This window comes from Lissotriton vulgaris, chromosome 9 (genome assembly GCF_964263255.1).
Source record: "Lissotriton vulgaris chromosome 9, aLisVul1.2, whole genome shotgun sequence".
NCBI lineage: Eukaryota > Metazoa > Chordata > Amphibia > Caudata > Salamandridae > Lissotriton > Lissotriton vulgaris.
This window is the reverse complement of record NC_141697.1, coordinates 919,794,449-919,814,111: the sequence shown is the minus strand read 5'-3', so window position 1 is coordinate 919,814,111 and position 19,663 is coordinate 919,794,449. Positions and strand designations below refer to the sequence as shown.

General features: G+C 45.2%; 1 protein-coding gene across 2 annotated transcripts in view; it reads right to left on the bottom strand.

The window, feature by feature from the left end:
- The window catches only part of SEMA3G (semaphorin 3G), a 206,131-nt gene that overhangs the window by 39,925 nt on the left and 146,543 nt on the right, over positions 1–19,663 (bottom strand). For both annotated transcript variants that reach the window (XM_086938733.1, XM_086938732.1), the window contains exons 3-4: positions 9,907–9,969; positions 78–197 (exon numbers count right to left, since the gene is read on the bottom strand). In XM_086938733.1, the coding sequence (XP_086794859.1) occupies positions 78–197; positions 9,907–9,969 (183 nt within the window). The remainder of the gene's footprint in view (positions 1–77; positions 198–9,906; positions 9,970–19,663) is intronic.

Below are 19,663 nucleotides of genomic sequence, written 5' to 3'. Positions count from 1 at the left end.
TCTCAGATGCACCAATCAATGTAGGCTTGTACACTTTCTATACACTCTTATCCCTCTGTTTGTATGCGATTGCCTACCTCTCCTCGATGCCCCACGTAGACGAAGGCGCAGACTGGGTGGAAGGCACCAGTGCCACAAGCCAGTAGATGTGTCCGGTTGAAGGGGTGCAGCAAGCGGATATAGTTGGCACACTCAGTCTGTGGGAAGACACGGCAAAAGTGAGGGTTAATTGTTGGAGGCGTTCATGTGGTTTAAGTCGGCGACGGATGACGCTATTAGTCTTATAAAGCTTTTCTGTTTCAGGCTCCCTAAACTGTTGTAAAATAATGATTTTGATTAAGAGTTTTTAATATATCTGAGGATTATTGTTTAACTCTTTGTCACTTTTTGTAATACATTGGGGAAAATATGAACTGTAGTTAAAGTGTCAAGTATCTAGGGGTGTGCAAAATTTGTGTAATTTGCTTCTGCATAATTATGCAAACTATCGAAAAAATGCAGCATTATACAGAATTACATGAGATTCAAAACCGCATTTGGAGCTATATTTTAGTGTGAAATGCATACCCGTGTGATGCATTTTGTGATAAAATAATGCTGCAAAAACATAAGAGCTGCAAACACCAACCACTTGCATTCTGGACATGCGCAAAAAACATCCACACGAAGAGTGTGTAATTACATGACACGGTCTCATTGCATAATTTCGGGAACTTCATGTAACAAGCATAATGAAAAATGTCTGCAATTGCACAAGGTTATGCCGGAGTAAGTGAAATGTCGACCAGGCATAAAACGAGGAGGGTTCTGATTCAGTACTCCACACTTAACCACATTTTGTGTTCCTATCATGTAAACCTACCTCTTTATCTACCAGTTTCCTTGTCTGGCAAAGTCAAGAGCAAGTAGCAGAAATATGTGTATTTGGTCAGCCTAGTGTCAGTAAAGATCTGTTTGTGCAATCTGAGCTGTGAAATGTTGGGAGATGACTCGTTAACCCCTGAAGACTCTAGGTCCAGCCATGGTGTGTGACTCACGGCGAGTCAGACACGTCTGTCCGTCATCCATCTCTAAACTCCGGGACAAAAGCAGGAAGTTGATGCGCCCCCGAGCTGCTCACGCTAGTGCAGAGGTCTTCAATCTGTGGGGCCCGACCCCCAGGGGGGTCGTGGAGTCCTGGGAAGGGGGTCGCAGAACAGATTCTGTCAGTTTGCCTTAGTGGCGCTGGGCTGATGGAGGCCTAATTCACACAGAGGGGTGAAAAAAATCAAAGCCTCATTAACAAGTAAAAGGTCTTTTAAAGACCTGTGAAGTACTTGGGTGTGGCTTTGTGTGTGTCCAGTGAAGCGGTTTCAGCCGGCTCACATACACGAGGGGTTGGGAGGGGTGGGGTGGCTGGGGGAGGAGGCTGTAGCCCTTTGAGTTCAAAGGGCATTGCGCGTCTGGAGCGGTGGGTCCCGCCAGTAAAGCACGTGAAAGGTCCTCATTGGTTCAAGTCCCACGAGCCCTCATACCTGGTGCCTGTGCAGGAGAAATATGCCCGATAGTCTGTTCTTCATGGTGAGATGTTGTTACAGCCTGTCTGCCAACCCCCCACCCCCACCCCCAGCAGGGAGGCACAGAGATGCCCCCATGAGAGAGGAAGAAGAAGGAAGACGACACAGAGATACTGACCAACCCCCATGAGAGAGGCACAGAAAAGGTGGGTGAATGGATGGATGGGTGGATGGGTGGATGGATGGGTGGATGGGTGGATGGATGGATGAAGGATGAAAGTATGGATGGATGAAGGATGAAAGTATGGATGGTTGAAGGATGAATGTATGGATGAAAGGGTGGATGGCTGTATGGATGGAAGGATGAAAGGGTGGACGGAGGATGGATGGATGGATGTAAGGATGAAAGGGCGGATGGATGAAGGATGGATGGATGGATGGATGAAGTATGTATGTATGTATGTATGGATGGAAGGATGAAAGGGTAGGTGGATGAAGGATGGATGTATGGATGGATAAAAGGTTGCATGTATGAAGGATGTATGGATGGATAAAAGGTTGCATGTATGAAGGATGAATGGATGTGTGAAAAGGTGGGTGGATGAATGATGAGTGGGTGGATGAATGATGAGTGGATGGATGGATGAAAGGGTGGATGGATGAAGGATGTATGGACAAAAGGGTGGACGAATGAAGGATGGATGGATTGATGAAAAGGTAGATGAAGGATGGATAAAAGGTTGCATGGATAAATGATGGATGGATGTGTGAAAAGGTGGGTGGGTGAATGGATGGATGGATAGATGAAAGGGTGGGTGGATGAAGGATGGCTGTATGGATGGAAGGATGAAATGGTGGATGGATGATGGATGATGGATGAAGGATTAATGTATGGATGGAAGGATGAAAGGGTGAACGGGTGAAGGATTAATGTATGTATGGATGGAAGGATGAAACGGTGAACGGGTGAAGGATAGATGGATGGAAAGATGAAAGGGTGGATGGATGAAGGATGGATGTATGGATGGATAAAAGGTTGCATGTATGAAGGATGGATGGATGGATAGATGAAAGGGTGGGTGGATGAAGGATGGCTGTATGGATGGAAGGATGAAAGGGTGGATGGATGAAGGATTAATGTATGGATGGAAGGATGGAAGGATGAAAGGGTGAACAGGTGAAGGATAGATGGTTGGAAGGATGAAAGGGTGGATGGATGAAGGATGGATGGATGGATGGATGTGTGAAAGTGTGGGTGGACGAATGATGTATGTATGTATGTGATGAGGTCTCACAGGCGCATTTATGGTTGTTGATAGTTGTTGATGATGAGGAGTACCAGTTTCTAGAAACTTTTGTCGGAAGGGGGTCCTTACGCCTAAAAAGGTTTTACAAAGGGGTCTCGGCATCAAAAAGTTTGAAGACCTCTGCGCTAGTGTGATAGTAGCTTCCATTTCCATAGTTCTGACTCATTTGTAGAGGCGTGTTCCAGTCTTTGCCTTCCAGCTGGGAATTGGGATAGTGTGAGACCTGTCTCTGAGGCAGGGTCACGTCACACAGCGGCAGCACAATGCCGGAAATAAAGGTCTTTCCATTGTTTAGGGCTCACATTTCCTGTATTGGCCCTGGAGAGCTGCCCGGTGAACTTCCAAGCCACTAAATTGCTGGTTTACAGGCTTCAACGCACGACATTTACACAGAATTGCTTTACACAGGAAAGCACTTTTGCGGCCACACAAGTGATTAGACTACCATCACATAGGTTCTGGATAGACACTAAACAATGTTTAAGCTTTCCTCAGCCATGTTAGTTACACTAGAGGCAACAGAACAGCACAAATAACAAGGGCATCTACAGTGCAAGTGACACACACACCCACACACTGAAAATCACTGTTAGTTATGGTGCAGTGCATGCCTTCCTCAAACAAAAAGAGGGCACAGTAGAGGCATGAAAATTGCAAAAAACACAGTTGGTGGACAGAATGTAGAACAATGTCATACATTCACCCCAGTACAAGGATCTGGGCCTAAATCCATCGATTTTTTGCACTCCACACCACCCTGGGTTAGACACTGGCTATATGCAAATCAGCTCTGACCCTGTGCCCCATGGGAACAGTCCAGTCCGAACTACCAAGCCATGTCTTTCCCAGGACGGAATCAAGCATCCAAGGACCGGTTTCTGGCTATCAGCCTTCATTCAGCCTGGATAGCTTGACTCCAGTGGTGCGGAGAGCCTGGGACTCACGTCTGAGTATACCCAGCACACTCGGGGTGAAAATTGCAAAAAACACAGTTGATGGACAGAATGTAGAACAATGTCATACATTCACCCCAGTACAAGGATCTGGGCCTAAATCCATCGTTTTTTTGCACTCCACACCACCCTGGGTTAGACACTGGCTATATGCAAATCAGCTCTGACCCTGTGCCCCATGGGAACAGTCCAGTCCGAACTACCAAGCCATGTCTTTCCCAGGACGGAATCAAGCATTCAAGGACCGGTTTCTGGCTATCAGCCTTCATTCAGCCTGGATAGCTTGACTCCAGTGGTGCGGAGAGCCTGGGACTCACGTCTGAGTATACCCAGCACACTCGGGGTGAAAATTGCAAAAAACACAGTTGATGGACAGAATGTAGAACAATGTCATACATTCACCCCAGTACAAGGATCTGGGCCTAAATCCATCCAGCCACTCCACACCACCCTGGGTTAGACACTGTAGAGGCATGGGCAACACAAAGCATCAAACACATGTACACACACAGGTACACTCATGCAAGTGGTAGACCGTAGGCAGTGGCAGAGAAGATTTTGTGTCACACACAACCAAAACGGGTACAGCGCGGTAGGTATGTCACAAGGTTTCTTTGCATACTGCATGGCCAGCTTCCTTTGACTCTGTTCCAGCCAGGCTGATATATGTAACAGTTCACCTGCCACTGTCCTGCTCACATTCTTGAAAAGGTAATATTTGGCAGAACATTAATAAAACATGCACATTTAGTTGCAAAAAAGGAAAAACAGGAAAACTCCAAGAGTTCGAGAGAGATGCAAGTAGCATTGTGTATTTAAGACAGGTACGGACAAAGGAACAGGATCAGCACTGTTTACATTGGATGTGAGCGTAACCCGAAAAAACGTGTGCCCATAAGTGCTCATGAAACAGTCAGTCAGTCAAACAGCTTTTATTATCGGTTAGCAACCATAAAAAGCCATATTTACAGATATACAAGTAAAATAAAAGTATTTACAATACTAAAAATCCTCAGGGATACTAAGTCATACAAATGTTAAAAGGATTAAAATAGAACAGACGTCAATGGCTCAATATGCAATGCAATGAGAATCACAGTGGGGCACCCCAAACAGTTTGTTAATGTGAAGCCTCCCAGCAACAGTCAACATACAGTCGCAGGGGCAGTAGTCAATAAATTTACTCATGAAACATACACGGCACAAGTGACACAGCGAAGGACGGCGCAGGGCAGACAATAACTACAATATTTACAAGATACTTTTTGGTTCACAAGTGTTTTTTTACAGAGAATAAATTGTAATGAATTAACAATTTTGTGCAGCAGAGAGTTGCGCCAAGAGTTGCCCTGGGAGGTCTACGGCGTTTCGACCTGTAGTAAGTTAAGGTCTTACCAAGACTCGAAGTCCCTCCAGCTCCTTGAAAATAACTCATGACACTCTGGCTGGTGGCTCACCTTGACTCTTGGATTCCCTATCCCATCTCCAAGATTCATTGTTCCCCGTCCTGGAATTACTTCCACATCAGCACGAGCAAAATTGTAACCTGGTCCTGAAGATGACCTTAATTTACACGTCCTTCGCTGTGTCACTTGTCACTTACGCTGTTCATTTTATGTTTCACAAGCACTTGGAGCAGCCCTGTTTTTCATTTTTGCAACAAAATGTGCATGTTTTATTAATGGTCTGCCAAATATTACCCGTGAAACGTTGTTTTTGTTACATACATTCATCACCCAAGTCTCAACTGGGTATACAGGTGATCTGTTGTCTGATTCCACATTCTTGAAAAGGTATTCCCCTGATTCACATTTGTGCTGATATGGGTTTTAGGAAGAGGATGAAAAGGAAAATACATTTTTTATTACTTCCGTTCAATTTTATATATTTTTTATTTTATTGTTTTTGTGCCCAGAATTTTCAATTAGGAAGCTAATTGAATAGGTGGTTATTGGATGAGTCTATGTGCAGTCGGTCTTTCCATGACTAAAACTTTGAATGTTAATTTGTAATGAACCTGTAAGTCCCTCCCCTAGTAGAGGAGGGGGCTCCATAAATAGTTTGAAAACCTTATCAATTGTGTATTTATTTTTAGGCCATTTGCAGAGTGTCACTTGTCACCGAGGAACCTCTTTACAAGTTGGCCGGACTTTGCAGGGAGAAAGTGTAGTTCCTGAATTCAATTTATCGGTTGGTATCTCCACTGCAAAGTCTGCTCATTATGAGTTTTTTCTCCGATATGGGAAATAAATGCTCGCAATCAGATTTTTTGGGTGTTTTAACTTGCAGTTTTTCACCATTTCATCAAAAAAGAAGCAGACATATACTGCCTTCTCTAAGTAGACAGATAGGCCCTGATTACAAGTATAGGTACTATTTATTGCATCTGGTAAATAACAATACCACAGAGTTTGTTATTTAGCGGGTGTAATCAATAGCACCTGTTACGAGTTTCTGGGGAATACCATGTTTAACGCACGAAAATCCACATGATATGATAATTACTGTATGGTATTCCCCTGTTAAATTTCCTCAGATTTGACATGCCAAAATTTAACAAAGATTGAAATATTTAGTGCATCCCATAAATATAGGATGCATTAAATAATACCTTGTAACTTCAACCTGTGCATAAACATGGGTTTATGCACAGGTCTGAATTTACCACCCAACTCGTAATCAGGGTCAAAGTGCTTTTAAAACATTGATTAAAGGCATGCTTTTGCCTGTCCAAAGAAAGAAATGACTGCTCCCCCAACTGCAGTAGTGAGTGGATGGGTGCTAGGCTATTATGGAGAAGTGTGGCTCACTGGTTAGAGCAGGCAGACCCTGAGGCAGAGATCAGACCCGGGACCAGGGTTCAATTCCCGACGCAGCAGGGTCTTGAGCTCAAATGTCCACGGACTTGATAATTCTCGCTTCGGTGCCTGACCTAATCATGGGTTCACACTCTGCAACTCTGGGCATTAAGCTTGCTTAATCTCCACAACGGCCCCCCGCGGCGGGATGCCTGGCTTTCACCTTCGGGATGCCCTGTAGGGGCTATCTCACAGGGAAAAGCCAGGACGGGTTCCCAAGGCAAGCGCTTAGAGACCCCTGGGTGATAAGCGCTATATAAATCCAATATACAATACAATACAATACTGCTACCCTCAGTCTTTTCCTGCAGCAATTCTCAGAGGGCTGCTGTCTCCGAGCTTGGAATTATATTTTCTCCAGTTATCACACCAGATAAGGTTTGAGTTTGAGTTTTAGTTTAAAGCATTTATAGAGCGCACGTTCACCTGGCGGTTTCATGGCGCTGTGGTGTACTGAACCCAGAAGAACAGGAAGATCAGAAAGGAGGCAGAGAATAAGACAGGTATAATGGGAAGGCTTGTGAAAAAAGAAATTTTTCAGATAGTTTTGGGCTATGACACATTAGTGGAGAAGTGTGGCTCAGGGGTTAGAGGCGGCAGACCCGGAACCTGAGATCGGCCCTGGACCAGGGTTCAATTCCCTGCCTCGGTGGGTCTTGGGCTCAAAAAATTCCATGGACTCGATAATTCTCACTCCGGTGCCTTCTCAACTCATGGGTTCACACTCTGCGACTCTGGGCAATAGCTTGCTTAATCTCCACAACGTCCCCTCGCGGCGGGATGCCTGGCTTTCACCTTGTGGATACCCTGCCGGGGTTATCACACAGGGGAATACCAGGACGGGTTCCCTAAGCAAGCGCCGGGAAACCCTTTGTGGGTAGCTGTGCGCTATATAAGCTCATTTACATTTACAGTCAGATGTATGACATTATAACGCATACTTTTACAACGCATGCCTTTACAACACATTTTTTTACAACGCAAAATCCTTTACAACGCATTCCATTACAACGCATGCCATTATAACGAATTGTCTAAAAACTACCTTTACAACGCATTCCATTACAACGCATACTACCTTTACAACGCATACCATTACATTGCATGTATGGTAAGTATTGGATAGTGTAGGGGTAAAAATTACTATTCTAACTCCAGGGGGTGCAACAGTAGGGTAAGTGTTGGATAGTGTAGGGGTAAAAATTACTATTCTAACTCCAGGGGGTGCAACAGTAGGGTAAGTGTTGGATAGTGTTGGGGTAAAAATTACTATTCTAACTCCAGGGGGTGCAACAGTAGGGTAAGTTTTGGATAGTGTAAGGGTACTATGCGCTGTGATGGTATGCGTTGTAATGGTATGTGTTGTAATGACTGCGTTGTAATGACATGCGTTGTAGTGGTATGCGTTGTAGTGTCATGCGTTGTAATGGTTGCTTTGTAATGGCATGCAATGTAATGGATCTTGCATTGTAAAAGTTTCGTTGTAATGGTAGTGCGTTGTAAAAGTTGCGTTGTAAAGGTTGTTTCCCCCCTAGTCATTTTGCATGGAAGTATACAAAAATATTTTGACTTGCATTATTTCACCCAGAGTTAACACTCCAGTGGCCCTATTACATACTGATTTAGGTTGTGTTCAGTTTGCCATCCTCCGTATTTTTATGCACAGATGGCTGTCAATGTTAATTCCGTAGGTGGTGCAATCAGGTTAATCCTCCTGAGTAAGAGGATGGAATCTAGAAAGTGAGTTAATGTGAACCTCTATCCCAGAGGTGCATACCTTAATGAACTCAATAACAATATAGTTCATGAAAATACTCTTTAGTCCATTTGTTGAGAAAATTCTTTCTTTATTGGGTAGCACAATTTCTCAATTTTTTTGTTGCTTGCATCCAATGGATGTGGTCATATGTTATTGCATCATAACGTTAATCAATCATGAATGGACATTTAACTCTGCCCAATGCATAGAAAAAGTAATCCGGGTTATCGTAACCCGTAACCCGTAAGCGTTCTGTCAATGATACGAAAAAGGATTAAGTATCTTGCGTAAAAGGAAAATCTCATGTCCAGAATGCTCGTGTGAATCTATTCGCTTACCTCTGAAAGAGTGGATGACTCGTATGTGGTTATCTGAGTGTTTATGCAAGTTTAAAGTGTAACGCTCAAATTTAACCCAGAAGCGTTTTGGCATTCCAGAAGCGAATCGTATACTGTGCGATAGTACTGGAAAACAGACTATGTTTTCTGCGTGATGCTAAGGAAAGACGAGTTGTCAAAAACGTTAGACATCGCGAATATATTATGGTGCACCATAATTGTCCAGACTTGCAAAAAATGTTGGTAGTGGCGTGGTATCTAATGTCCTAAAAAATTTACGGAAAAGCAGGGACGGAGTGGAGAAAAGTGGTTCACGAACGCGGCCCGACATAAGATCGGGTGTATCTAATGTGAAACAATGTGTGTCTCGAAACCGAAAAAGACGGGTCTACTGAGTCGGAATGGAGGCTTCCCTAACTGAAGATTAAGTACAATGATTGTGTGATTGATAGTTGTGTAACAGCATGTAACTATGTGATAGAAGGTAATTCTATTATGTATTGGGCACACTTTCTCTGTTTGCTCCATAGCACACTTTCCCTGTTCCAGGGCAGTGCATTCAAGTGAAATACCAATACGCCTCCACTTTTAAAGTGGATTAGAGATCCCCTTGCAGGCGGGTGCAGTGAGTGAGGTCACCCACCTGCAAGTGAATGTCTGGGGGATCCATAAGACCCTCTTTCCCCCCTCCAGAGGGCAGCTATCAGCGGGCGCACTGAGGTGGCGCCTCCCGAGATCTTCTTTGCCTCTGCACCGGAGTCTGTAAAAGGGCACGAGCACAGAGCCAAAGCGATTCTCTCTTTTGTATGGAGCACTCCCCATGCAAATGAGGGAACACCCTCATCAGAAAGCGCTGGCGCTGTATGTGCAACAGCAGTTTCAGTATTATAGAAGTGGGCGCACAAGCGTCTGCGGCCCCTGCTGTAATACCAAAGAACCCCAGAGGTGTGCAAAGTGGGTGCAAACATCCGTTGTACCGCCAGGGCACTTAGTGGAATACAGCCCCAAGTGGAACAGCATCACTCGTAGTCAGGGTCCAAGATAGTATTTCATGCCATTGCGTTTGTTGCATATAAATGATAAGTACAATGGCAATATATGAATGTAGTCTGCTCAGTTTGTGGGTATACTTACATTGTTCAACCTGAGTGTGGGGGTTGAATATAATGGTGTAGGGAACGGTGATCTCACTTACCATGGGGTCTTTCCCTTTGATGATACACTCCTCCCGTTGACCATCTGCCGGTGGCCAATGTATCTAAAAGTGAAAGACACAAACAGCAAAGCATCAGTAATCCAACCCTTCATAAATGAGGCAAGCATAAAATCAAAGCAAAAAACAAACATTGGCCAAGCAATAGGTCTGAACTTACCAAATTTGACAGGTTTTTAGGTCGAGCCTGGGCAGCGCATGCGCTCCTCTGCGACTCATGCTATAATGTACATTGTGGCTTGAAGCCCTTCCTCTTTTTTTCATTCGTTCTCATTCATGCCTTTTATAAATGCTTCCTTCTGTTTGGTCAGCATGTCTAATTACTCCAGCCTTTTGTTGTTTTAGATCCTCCCTGCGGACTGCCCCTGCTACGAATGGTTTTCCACTTTCTTTAATTAATGTGTTTTTGTGCACACACTCTTTTTTTCTTTGGGTGATGGCTTGTTAAAGGAGGCATCACTTTCCTGTAACAGATGCCACGTTTACGAGTAAGCAGCGCAGCAAGTCGCCTTCAACTTTAACAAAAGCGGCTGTGCCTTTCTTTCCTTTCTTTCCCCGCTATTCTTAAAGATGGATGCGGCGTGCTGTGCTGCTTACGAAAAACTTACAGTATTGAAAAAAATAGAGTTTGTCAAGCTTTTGTTTTCTTTGGCGCTGCTCGCCAAAGTCTATTTTTTCAATATTGTGATTTTTTGTAAGCAGCGCAGCACACCGCCTTCTGCTTTAACAATGGCAGCCGCTCCTTTCTTTCCCCACCATTATTAAAGATGAAGGCGGTGTGCTGTGCTGCTTACGAAAAACTTACAAAATTGAAAAAATAGAGTTTGTCAAGCCTTTCTTTTCTTTGGCTCTGTTCGCCATAGTCTATTTTTTCAATATTGTAATTTTGAGTAGGCAGCGGAGCACACCGCCTTCAACTTTTACAATGGTGGGTACGCCTTTCTTTCCCTTTCTTCCTCACCTTTCCTAAAGATGATGGCAGTGTGTAGCGCTGCTCACAAAAAACATACAATATTAAAAAACTAGAGTTTGGGGAACCGCACCTTTCTTTTCTTCGGTGCCTCTCGCCAAACTCTATTTTTTCAATAATATATGCTTTTAATAAGCAGTGCGTCATGCCGCTGTCCTGTCCCCTGTCAGCCGCTTAAAGATTAAGGCGACGTACTGCACCGCTTATAAAAACCGCACAATATTTAAAAAATAGAGCTTAGCAAGCCACGCCTTTCTTTTCTTCGGAACCGCTCACAAACTCTATTTTTTCAATATATTAAAATTTTTTCGTAAGTACCACAGCACACCGCAATCAACTTTACGGCCCATTTCTTATGGCGGCAGAGGCATGAGCAGAATGGAGTCAAGCATATCGCATAAGACCCAATCAATATTGTGAAAATAGCTTGCCCTTCTGACTGACTTATGTTTACATTCCAGAATTTTTTTTAAAAAACATTGCTTCAACGATAATTAGAAAGATGAAGTATGTGCCACGAAGCCCCTCCAAACCCAGCCAACCAAAAATCAAATCAAGCATTTGCAATGCAATAGGTCTCGCATTACTGAAAGTTTGAGCTATTGGCATTGCATTATTGTTTGTAACAGCAATAGCTCAAACTTTCAGTAATGCCAGACCTATAGCATTTCAAGTGCTTGCTTTATTTCTTTTTTGTTCAACCATATGAAATATGCAAAAAGCTTTTGGATATAAAAATTAAAGTTATACAACTAAATAAATGCCCAGCAGACTGAGCACACCAGTTCCGGTACTGAACTTGATTCGAATTCAGGTGACTTTGCATATGTGATCAGGAAAAATACTGTGACACACAGTGCAAGACAGCCAATAGATAAAGTGGGCTGGCCCATTACCATGTGCTGTATGCGATGGCGACGGTGTAAAAAGGTGAATGACACTTGAACAGAACAATAGGCGAAGGGGGCTAAGCAAAAGCTTGTATCTGTTCATGCATGTATGTATTTTTATTAGTTTTTTTTTCAAAACAAAAGGCTGGCCAAACAGTTAAAGCTGTCACTCAGAACTAAAGAACAAAAAGCATTGCATCGCCATGTGCAGAACTTCTCTGAAATTCCTACAACACGTCCTACTTCTGACCTGCATCAGCGCATGTTATTCAACACTGAAACCCACAAACAGCTCTACTAAGGAACTCAAAACCTGCCACTGTACCACAATGTTAACATGAAGTGTCCTCGCTGTATACACGAGTATTGACTAAGCCAATAGGTCTTGCCTTCAGGACCTTTTGGGTTTGCCAATGTTTTTTTTGCCATGCAGCACCACATTCCTGGTGCAGCATGTCTAATAACAGAAACAAGCATTGGAAATGCAATAGGTCTCGCATTAGAAAAGTTGGAGTTATTGGTATTGTAAATTACATATGTTATTTATTTGTTGGTTTTTAAAATTGCTAAATTGATGGCTTTGTCATTTACAATGCCAATAGTTATAACTTTTGCGAATGTGACACCTATAGCATTTGGAATGCAACATGTTTTGTATTTACGTGACTTAGATGGCAGCTCTTGTCGTTAGGCCACATCTCTAGAGAGCAGGAGAGTGCAGCAGGGGAGAGAAGCACAGCAATGCAATAGGTCTTGCATTAGGAAAGTTTGAGTTATTGGTATTGTAAAGGACACATTTTTTATTTATGTGCTTGTTTTTAAAATAGCGAAATAATAGCTTTGTTATTTACAATGCCAATCGTTTTATCTTTCGCAAATGTGACACCTATTGTAACACAATATGTGTTGTGAGGGTGAGTGAGGGTGAGGTGTTGAGGGTGAGGGGTTGAGGGTGAGGCGTTGAGGGTGAGTGAGGGTGAGTGAGGGTGAGGGGGTGAGGGGTTGAGGGTGAGTGAGGGTGAGGGGGTGAGGGGTTGAGGGTGAGTGAGGGTAAGGGGTTGAGGGTGAGTGAGGGTGAGGTGTTGAGGGTGAGTGAGAGTGAGGGTGAGTGAGGGCGAGGTGTTGAGGGTGAGTGAGGGTGAGGGTGAGGCGTTGAGGGTGAGTGAGGGTGAGTGAGAGTGAGGGTGAGTGAGGGGTTGAGGGTGAAGGGTTGAGGGTGAGTGAGGGTGAGGATGAGGGGTTGAGGGTGAGTGAGGGTGAGGGGTTGAGGGTGAGTGAGGGTGAGTGTGGGTGAGGGTGAGTGAGAGTGAGGGTGAGGGTGAGTGAGGGTGAGGGTGAGTGATGGTGAGGGGTTGAGGGTGAGTGAGGGTGAGGGTGAGTGAGTGTGAGGGGTTGAGGGTGAGTGAGGGTGAGGGTGAGGGTGAGTGAGGGTGAGGCTGAGGTGTTGAGGGTGAGTGAGGGTGAGTGAGAGTGAGGGTGAGTGAGGGGTTGAGGGTGAAGGGTTGAGGGTGTGAGGGTGAGGGGTTGAGGGTTAGTGAGGGTGAGGTGTTGAGGGTGAGTGAGGGTGAGGGTGAGTGAGGGTGAGGGGGAGGGGTTGAGGGTGAGTGAGGGTGAGTGAGAGTGAGGGTGAGTGAGGGGTTGAGGGTGAAGGGTTGAGGGTGAGGGTGAGGGGTTGAGGGTGAGTGAGGGTGAGGGGTTGAGGGTGAGTGAGGGTGAGTGAGGGTCAGTGTGGGTGAGGGTGAGTGAGGGTGAGGGTGAGTGAGGGTGAGTGAGGGTGAGTGAGGGTGAGGGGTTGAGGGTGAGTGAGGGTGAGGGTGAGTGAGTGTGAGGGGTTGAGGGTGAGTGAGGGTGAGGGTGAGTGAGGGTGAGGCTGAGGTGTTGAGGGTGAGTGAGGGTGAGTGAGGGTGAGTGAGGGGTTGAGGGTGAAGGGTTGAGGGTGTGAGGGTGAGGGTGAGGGGTTGAGGGTGAGTGAGGGTGAGGGGTTGAGGGTGAGTGAGGGTGAGGCATTGAGGGTGAGTGAGCGTGAGGGTGAGTGTGGGTGAGGGTGAGTGAGGGTGAGGGTGAGTGAGGGTGAGGGGTTGAGGGTGAGGGGTTGAGGGTGAGTGAGGGTGAGGTGTTGAGGGTGAGTGAGGGTGAGGTGTTGAGGGTGAGTGAGGGTGAGTGAGGGTGAGGGGTTGAGGGTGAGTGAGGGTGAGGGTAGGTGAGGGGTTGAGGGTGAGTGAGGGTGAGGGTGAGTGAGGGTGATGCTGAGGGGTTGAGGGTGAGTGAGGGTGAGTGAGAGTGAGGGTGAGTGAGGGGTTGAGGGTGAAGGGTTGAGGGTAAGTGAGGGTGAGGGTGAGTGAGGGTGAGGGTGAGGTGTTGAGGGTGAGTGAGGGTGAGGCGTTGAGGGTGAGTGAGGGTGAGGGTGAGTGTGGGTGAGGGTGAGTGAGGGTGAGGGGTTGAGGGTGAGTGAGGGTGAGTGAGGGTGAGTGTGGGTGAGGGTGAGTGAGGGTGAGGGTGAGTGAGGGTGAGGGGTTGAGGGTGAGTGAGGGTGAGGGTGAGTGAGTGTGAGGGGTTGAGGGTGAGTGAGGGTGAGGGTGAGTGAGGGTGAGGGTGAGTGAGGGTGAGTGAGAGTGAGGGTGAGTGAGGGTGAGTGAGGGTGAGGGGTTGAGGGTGAGTGAGGGTGAGGGGTTGAGGGTGAGTGAGGGTGAGGGTTTGAGGGTGAGTGAGGGTGAGGGTGAGTGAGGGTGAGGGTGAGTGAGGGTTATTGAGGGTGAGGGGGTGAGGGTGAGGGTGAGTGAGGGTGAGGGTGAGTGAGGGTGGGAGAGGGTGAGGGTGTGAGGCTTTTTGAGAATGTGTGTGGGTGTGTGAGGATGTGTGAGAGTGTGTGAGGGCGGGTGTGTGTGAGGGTGGGGGTGTGTGAGGGTGGGGACATGTGAGGGTGTGTGGTTGAGGTCATGAGGGTGAGTGAGGGTGTGTGAGGGTGTGAGGGTGAGTGAGGATGTGTGAGGTTGAGGGTGTGAAGGTGTGTGAGTGAGGGTGGTGGTGGGTGAGGGTGTGTGAGTGTGAGGGTGTGTGAGGGTGTGTGTGTGAGGGTTAGTGAGGGTGAGTGTGTTGTAAGGGTGGGGGGTGAGGGTGGGTGTGAGTGAGGGTGTGTGAGGGTGAGGGTGTGTGAGGGTGTTTGTGTGTTGTGTATTTGTGTGATTGTGGTGTGTGTGCTTGTGTGACTGTCCCATAATTATATTAAAGTATTTAAGTTATTGCGTTCTAGTTGTTATTTTGAATCCCGTACTATTTTGATTGACGTCCGTGTCAGCCAATGAGATTTCAAGATCCTCTCACGTTGCGTAACAATTTACTCGCGTCTAATTGGAAATCCCCATATTGTTGAAAGCGGGTCCCGTGTAAGGAGTGTTGGCTTCGTTGTCTGTTCCGTGCATCGTTCGACAGGTAAGTTATTATTTGTTGTTTGTTTTGTGTGTGTATAGTGTTATGAATTATTCGATTTGTTTTTTCCTATTAGTTTTATTGGCATAGTAGTGTCTTTGTTTTGCAACGAAGGATGTTTATTTCGAATTGTCGGCTCTTTATGTATGTAATGCATTGTATCCTATTGTTCAGATCTAATTTTTAAAATGGTTGCTTTTGGTCAGTAGTTGTGTTAATAATTAGAGCAGTTTTTTTTTGTGTGTAATTGTGTAGTATGTTGTATATCTGCGTGAATAATTTATATTGTTTCATCTCTACGTTATGTTATTTCAGTTATTATTAAATGTATGTTTGTATAGCTTTTTATTTTGATGTGTATTTAAATTTTGTGCTGTGGTTTGTGATACTTCCTCTTATTTAATAATTTATGCAATGTCTCCGCTTTGTGTTATGATGTATTTTTAAAGCAACATTGTCTTGTTATATATGCTTTCTCCATGTTGCTATCCGAATTTTGACTTATGTCCACATAACTGTAGAGAGGGGAAATATTTTTTTTTTATATTGGATGTAATTTCCTGTGAATAAATGCTCCTGTTATATGCGTACGGCTTTTTGTGTAACTCTTGACAATTGTGTTTAATCCGTCCCATTCCCCGGGTGAATAATGCTTATTTATTCCCCCAATAAAAAGTAGGCTGTTTCACATTTGTGTTTGTACATCCTCGTCCTCGCTTCCTGCCAGATATTTCTTCGTTGTTTTGTTGGTGTTATCTTGTCCGAATAATTTTTGTTTTGTGACCTGAAGCCTGATAAACATCATTGCATGCTGTAGCTCACATTTGTTTTGTGAAGCTAAGAGACCTATGTAATGTTTATTGATGCTGTTAGCGCTGAATCCAAGTTGCGTAATATGTTTCTTATATTTGATGTAATTCCGTGTGAATAACTGCTATTGTTATATGCGTACGGCTTTTTGTGTAACTCTTGACCATTGTCTTTAATCCGTCCCATTCCCCGGATGAATAGTGCTTGTTTATTGCCCCAATCAAAAGTTGGCTGTTTCACTTTTGTGTTTGTACATCCTCGTCCTCGCTTCCTGCCACATATTTCTCTTTGTTTTGTTGGTGTAATATTGTACGAATGTTTTTTGCTTTTTGGCCTGAAGCCTGATCAACATCCTTGCATGCTGTAGCTCACTTTTGGGAAGTATATTTTGTGTGTAACGTATCTGATGCACTACTCCGTAGACCCCCTTTTTTTTTTCCGTCCTAAAAGTTGTTTATGTCTATGAAAATGGCAAGGCAGGCGGCTGCAGGCAGGGGAGGAGAGTAGGAGGAGGAGGGGGGAGGAGAGTAGGAGGAGGAGGGGGGAGGAGAGTAGGGGAGGTTGTTTTGTGACCTGAAGCCTGATAAACATCATTGCATGCTGTAGCTCACATTTGTTTTGTGAAGCTAAGAGACCTATGTAATGTTTATTGATGCTGTTAGCGCTGAATCCAAGTTGCGTAATATGTTTCTTATATTTGATGTAATTCCGTGTGAATAACTGCTATTGTTATATGCGTATGGCTTTTTGTGTAACTCTTGACCATTGTCTTTAATCCGTCCCATTCCCCGGATGAATAGTGCTTGTTTATTGCCCCAATCAAAAGTTGGCTGTTTCACTTTTGTGTTTGTACATCCTCGTCCTCGCTTCCTGCCACATATTTCTCTTTGTTTTGTTGGTGTAATATTGTACGAATGTTTTTTGCTTTTTGGCCTGAAGCCTGATCAACATCCTTGCATGCTGTAGCTCACTTTTGGGAAGTATATTTTGTGTGTAACGTATCTGATGCACTACTCCGTAGACCCCCTTTTTTTTCCGTCCTAAAAGTTGTTTATGTCTATGAAAATGGCACGGCAGGCGGCTGCAGGCAGGGGAGGAGAGTAGGAGGAGGAGGGGGGAGGAGAGTAGGAGGAGGAGGGGGGAGGAGAGTAGGGGAGGTTGTTTTGTGACCTGAAGCCTGATAAACATCATTGCATGCTGTAGCTCACATTTGTTTTGTGAAGCTAAGAGACCTATGTAATGTTTATTGATGCTGTTAGCGCTGAATCCAAGTTGCGTAATATGTTTCTTATATTTGATGTAATTCCGTGTGAATAACTGCTATTGTTATATGCGTACGGCTTTTTGTGTAACTCTTGACCATTGTCTTTAATCCGTCCCATTCCCCGGATGAATAGTGCTTGTTTATTGCCCCAATCAAAAGTTGGCTGTTTCACTTTTGTGTTTGTACATCCTCGTCCTCGCTTCCTGCCACATATTTCTCTTTGTTTTGTTGGTGTAATATTGTACGAATGTTTTTTGCTTTTTGGCCTGAAGCCTGATCAACATCCTTGCATGCTGTAGCTCACTTTTGGGAAGTATATTTTGTGTGTAACGTATCTGATGCACTACTCCGTAGACCCCCTTTTTTTCCGTCCTAAAAGTTGTTTATGTCTATGAAAATGGCAAGGCAGGCGGCTGCAGGCAGGGGAGGAGAGTAGGAGGAGGAGGGGGGAGGAGAGTAGGAGGAGGAGGGGGGAGGAGAGTAGGGGAAGCACGGCCTAGCGGCCGTGCAATCAAGAAGTGAGGGGGCAGAGCTGGGGGAGGCTGTGACAGAGAGAGTAGGCAAGGCAGGCGGCTGGGGGCATGTGCACGCGCTTTTAAGCTCATTGCGCATGCGCATTGAGCTTAAATTTCTCGTGCACTGCAAGGAATCGCCACGATTCCTTGCAAGTTGGTTAAAGAGTGGATAAGCCCCCATAGTCTCGCAAGCTCGATGCGCATGCGCATCGACAGGCGAGACCTAAAAAAGCCTTCATGACCAGCTGTGTCAATTTGTAGGTGCACGCACCAAGCATGCAGGCGCCTACAAAATTATGCAATGCTTTATTTTTCTTTTTGCTTACCGATCCAAGTTGGATCAGTAATCAAAAACTAAAAAAGTAATGTGTGAGGTTGGGAGGGGAAAGAACATGGTGGGGAAGAACACAGGCGGAGGAAGCAACATGGAGGGTAAAATAACAGAGAGTGGGTAAGCAAAACACAGGGTGAAATCACAGAGAGCAAGAAAGCAACAGGAGGGCGAGGGGAGCAGGGCAAGCAGAAACAGAACAACATGGCGGGGTGGAAACGAACGAACAAGAACGAGTGCAGCATGGAATTAAAGCGAACGGATGATCAACTTGAAGAGCAAAACTGTATAAAAGTGAAGGCATACGAAAGAGTGGCTTAAGTACAAAGTTGTGAAAAATTCCATCTTTGTAATGTTGTGAAAATAAATGTGCTCAGAGAAGTGGGAAACATAGAGAAGGGGGAGACATATAACGCCATAGAGTGCAAAATGCATTTGGATACATACATGAAAAATCTATATCTATACTAATATAATAAAGAGAGAGCCCAAACCTTTGAGGCGGGTAATCTCAGAAACCACAATACCAATCACAACACCCAATACAGCGTTGGAAAGGGCAGTTGCAGCAGAAGGACATAGGCTATGCAGACGCCCACCATATGCATTTAAAAGGTAAAAGAACTGTGCCAGCAAAGTAGTCCCTTGTGGGCGTGTCTGCGTTGTGCTGTGGGCGTGTGCTGGGGCGTAACAAACGCTGGGGCATGTGGTACGTTCCGCCCTTCATGCCATGTCTCATATTGTGTGCTGTGGGCGTGTGCTGGGGGCGTGGGCCTGTGCGGGGCGCGGGATTACGGGAAAAAAAAGCGAGCGCTGTGCCCAATATTTCATTGTTTTTTCTTCCCAGGTTCTGTACATTCCAGCTCCGGGTGTCCACCCTGCTCCCTTAAAATACCCCTGCACCCCATAATCATAACCCACCCTTATTCCTTAAAATACCCCAACACCCTTAAACACTAACCCATCTTAACCCTATAAATATACCCTGTACCCCAAAACCCAAACCTATCCCTAAACCCTAAAAATACCCCTGTACCCCAAAACCCAACCCTAGCCCTGAACCCTATAAATATCCCTGTACCTCAAAACCCAAACCTACCCCTGAACCCTAAAAATACCCCTGTACCCCAAAACCCAAACCTATCCCTGAACCCTACAAATACCCCTGTACCCCAAAACCCAAACCTACCCCTGAACCCTAAAATACCCCTGTACCCCAAAACCAAACCTAGCCCTGAACCCTAAAAATACCCCTGTACATCAAAACCCAAACCTAGCCCTGAACCATAAAAATAACTCTTTACCCCAAAACCCAAACTTACCCCTGAACCCTAAAATACCCCTGTACCCCAAAACCCAAACCTAGCCCTGAACCCTAAAAATACCCCTGTACCCCCAAAATCAAACCTAGCCCTGAACCCTTAAAATACCCCTGTACCCCAAAACCCAAACATACCCCTGAACCCTAAAAATACCCCTATACCCCAAAACCCATACCTATCCCTAAACCCACCCCTGTACCCCATAACCCAA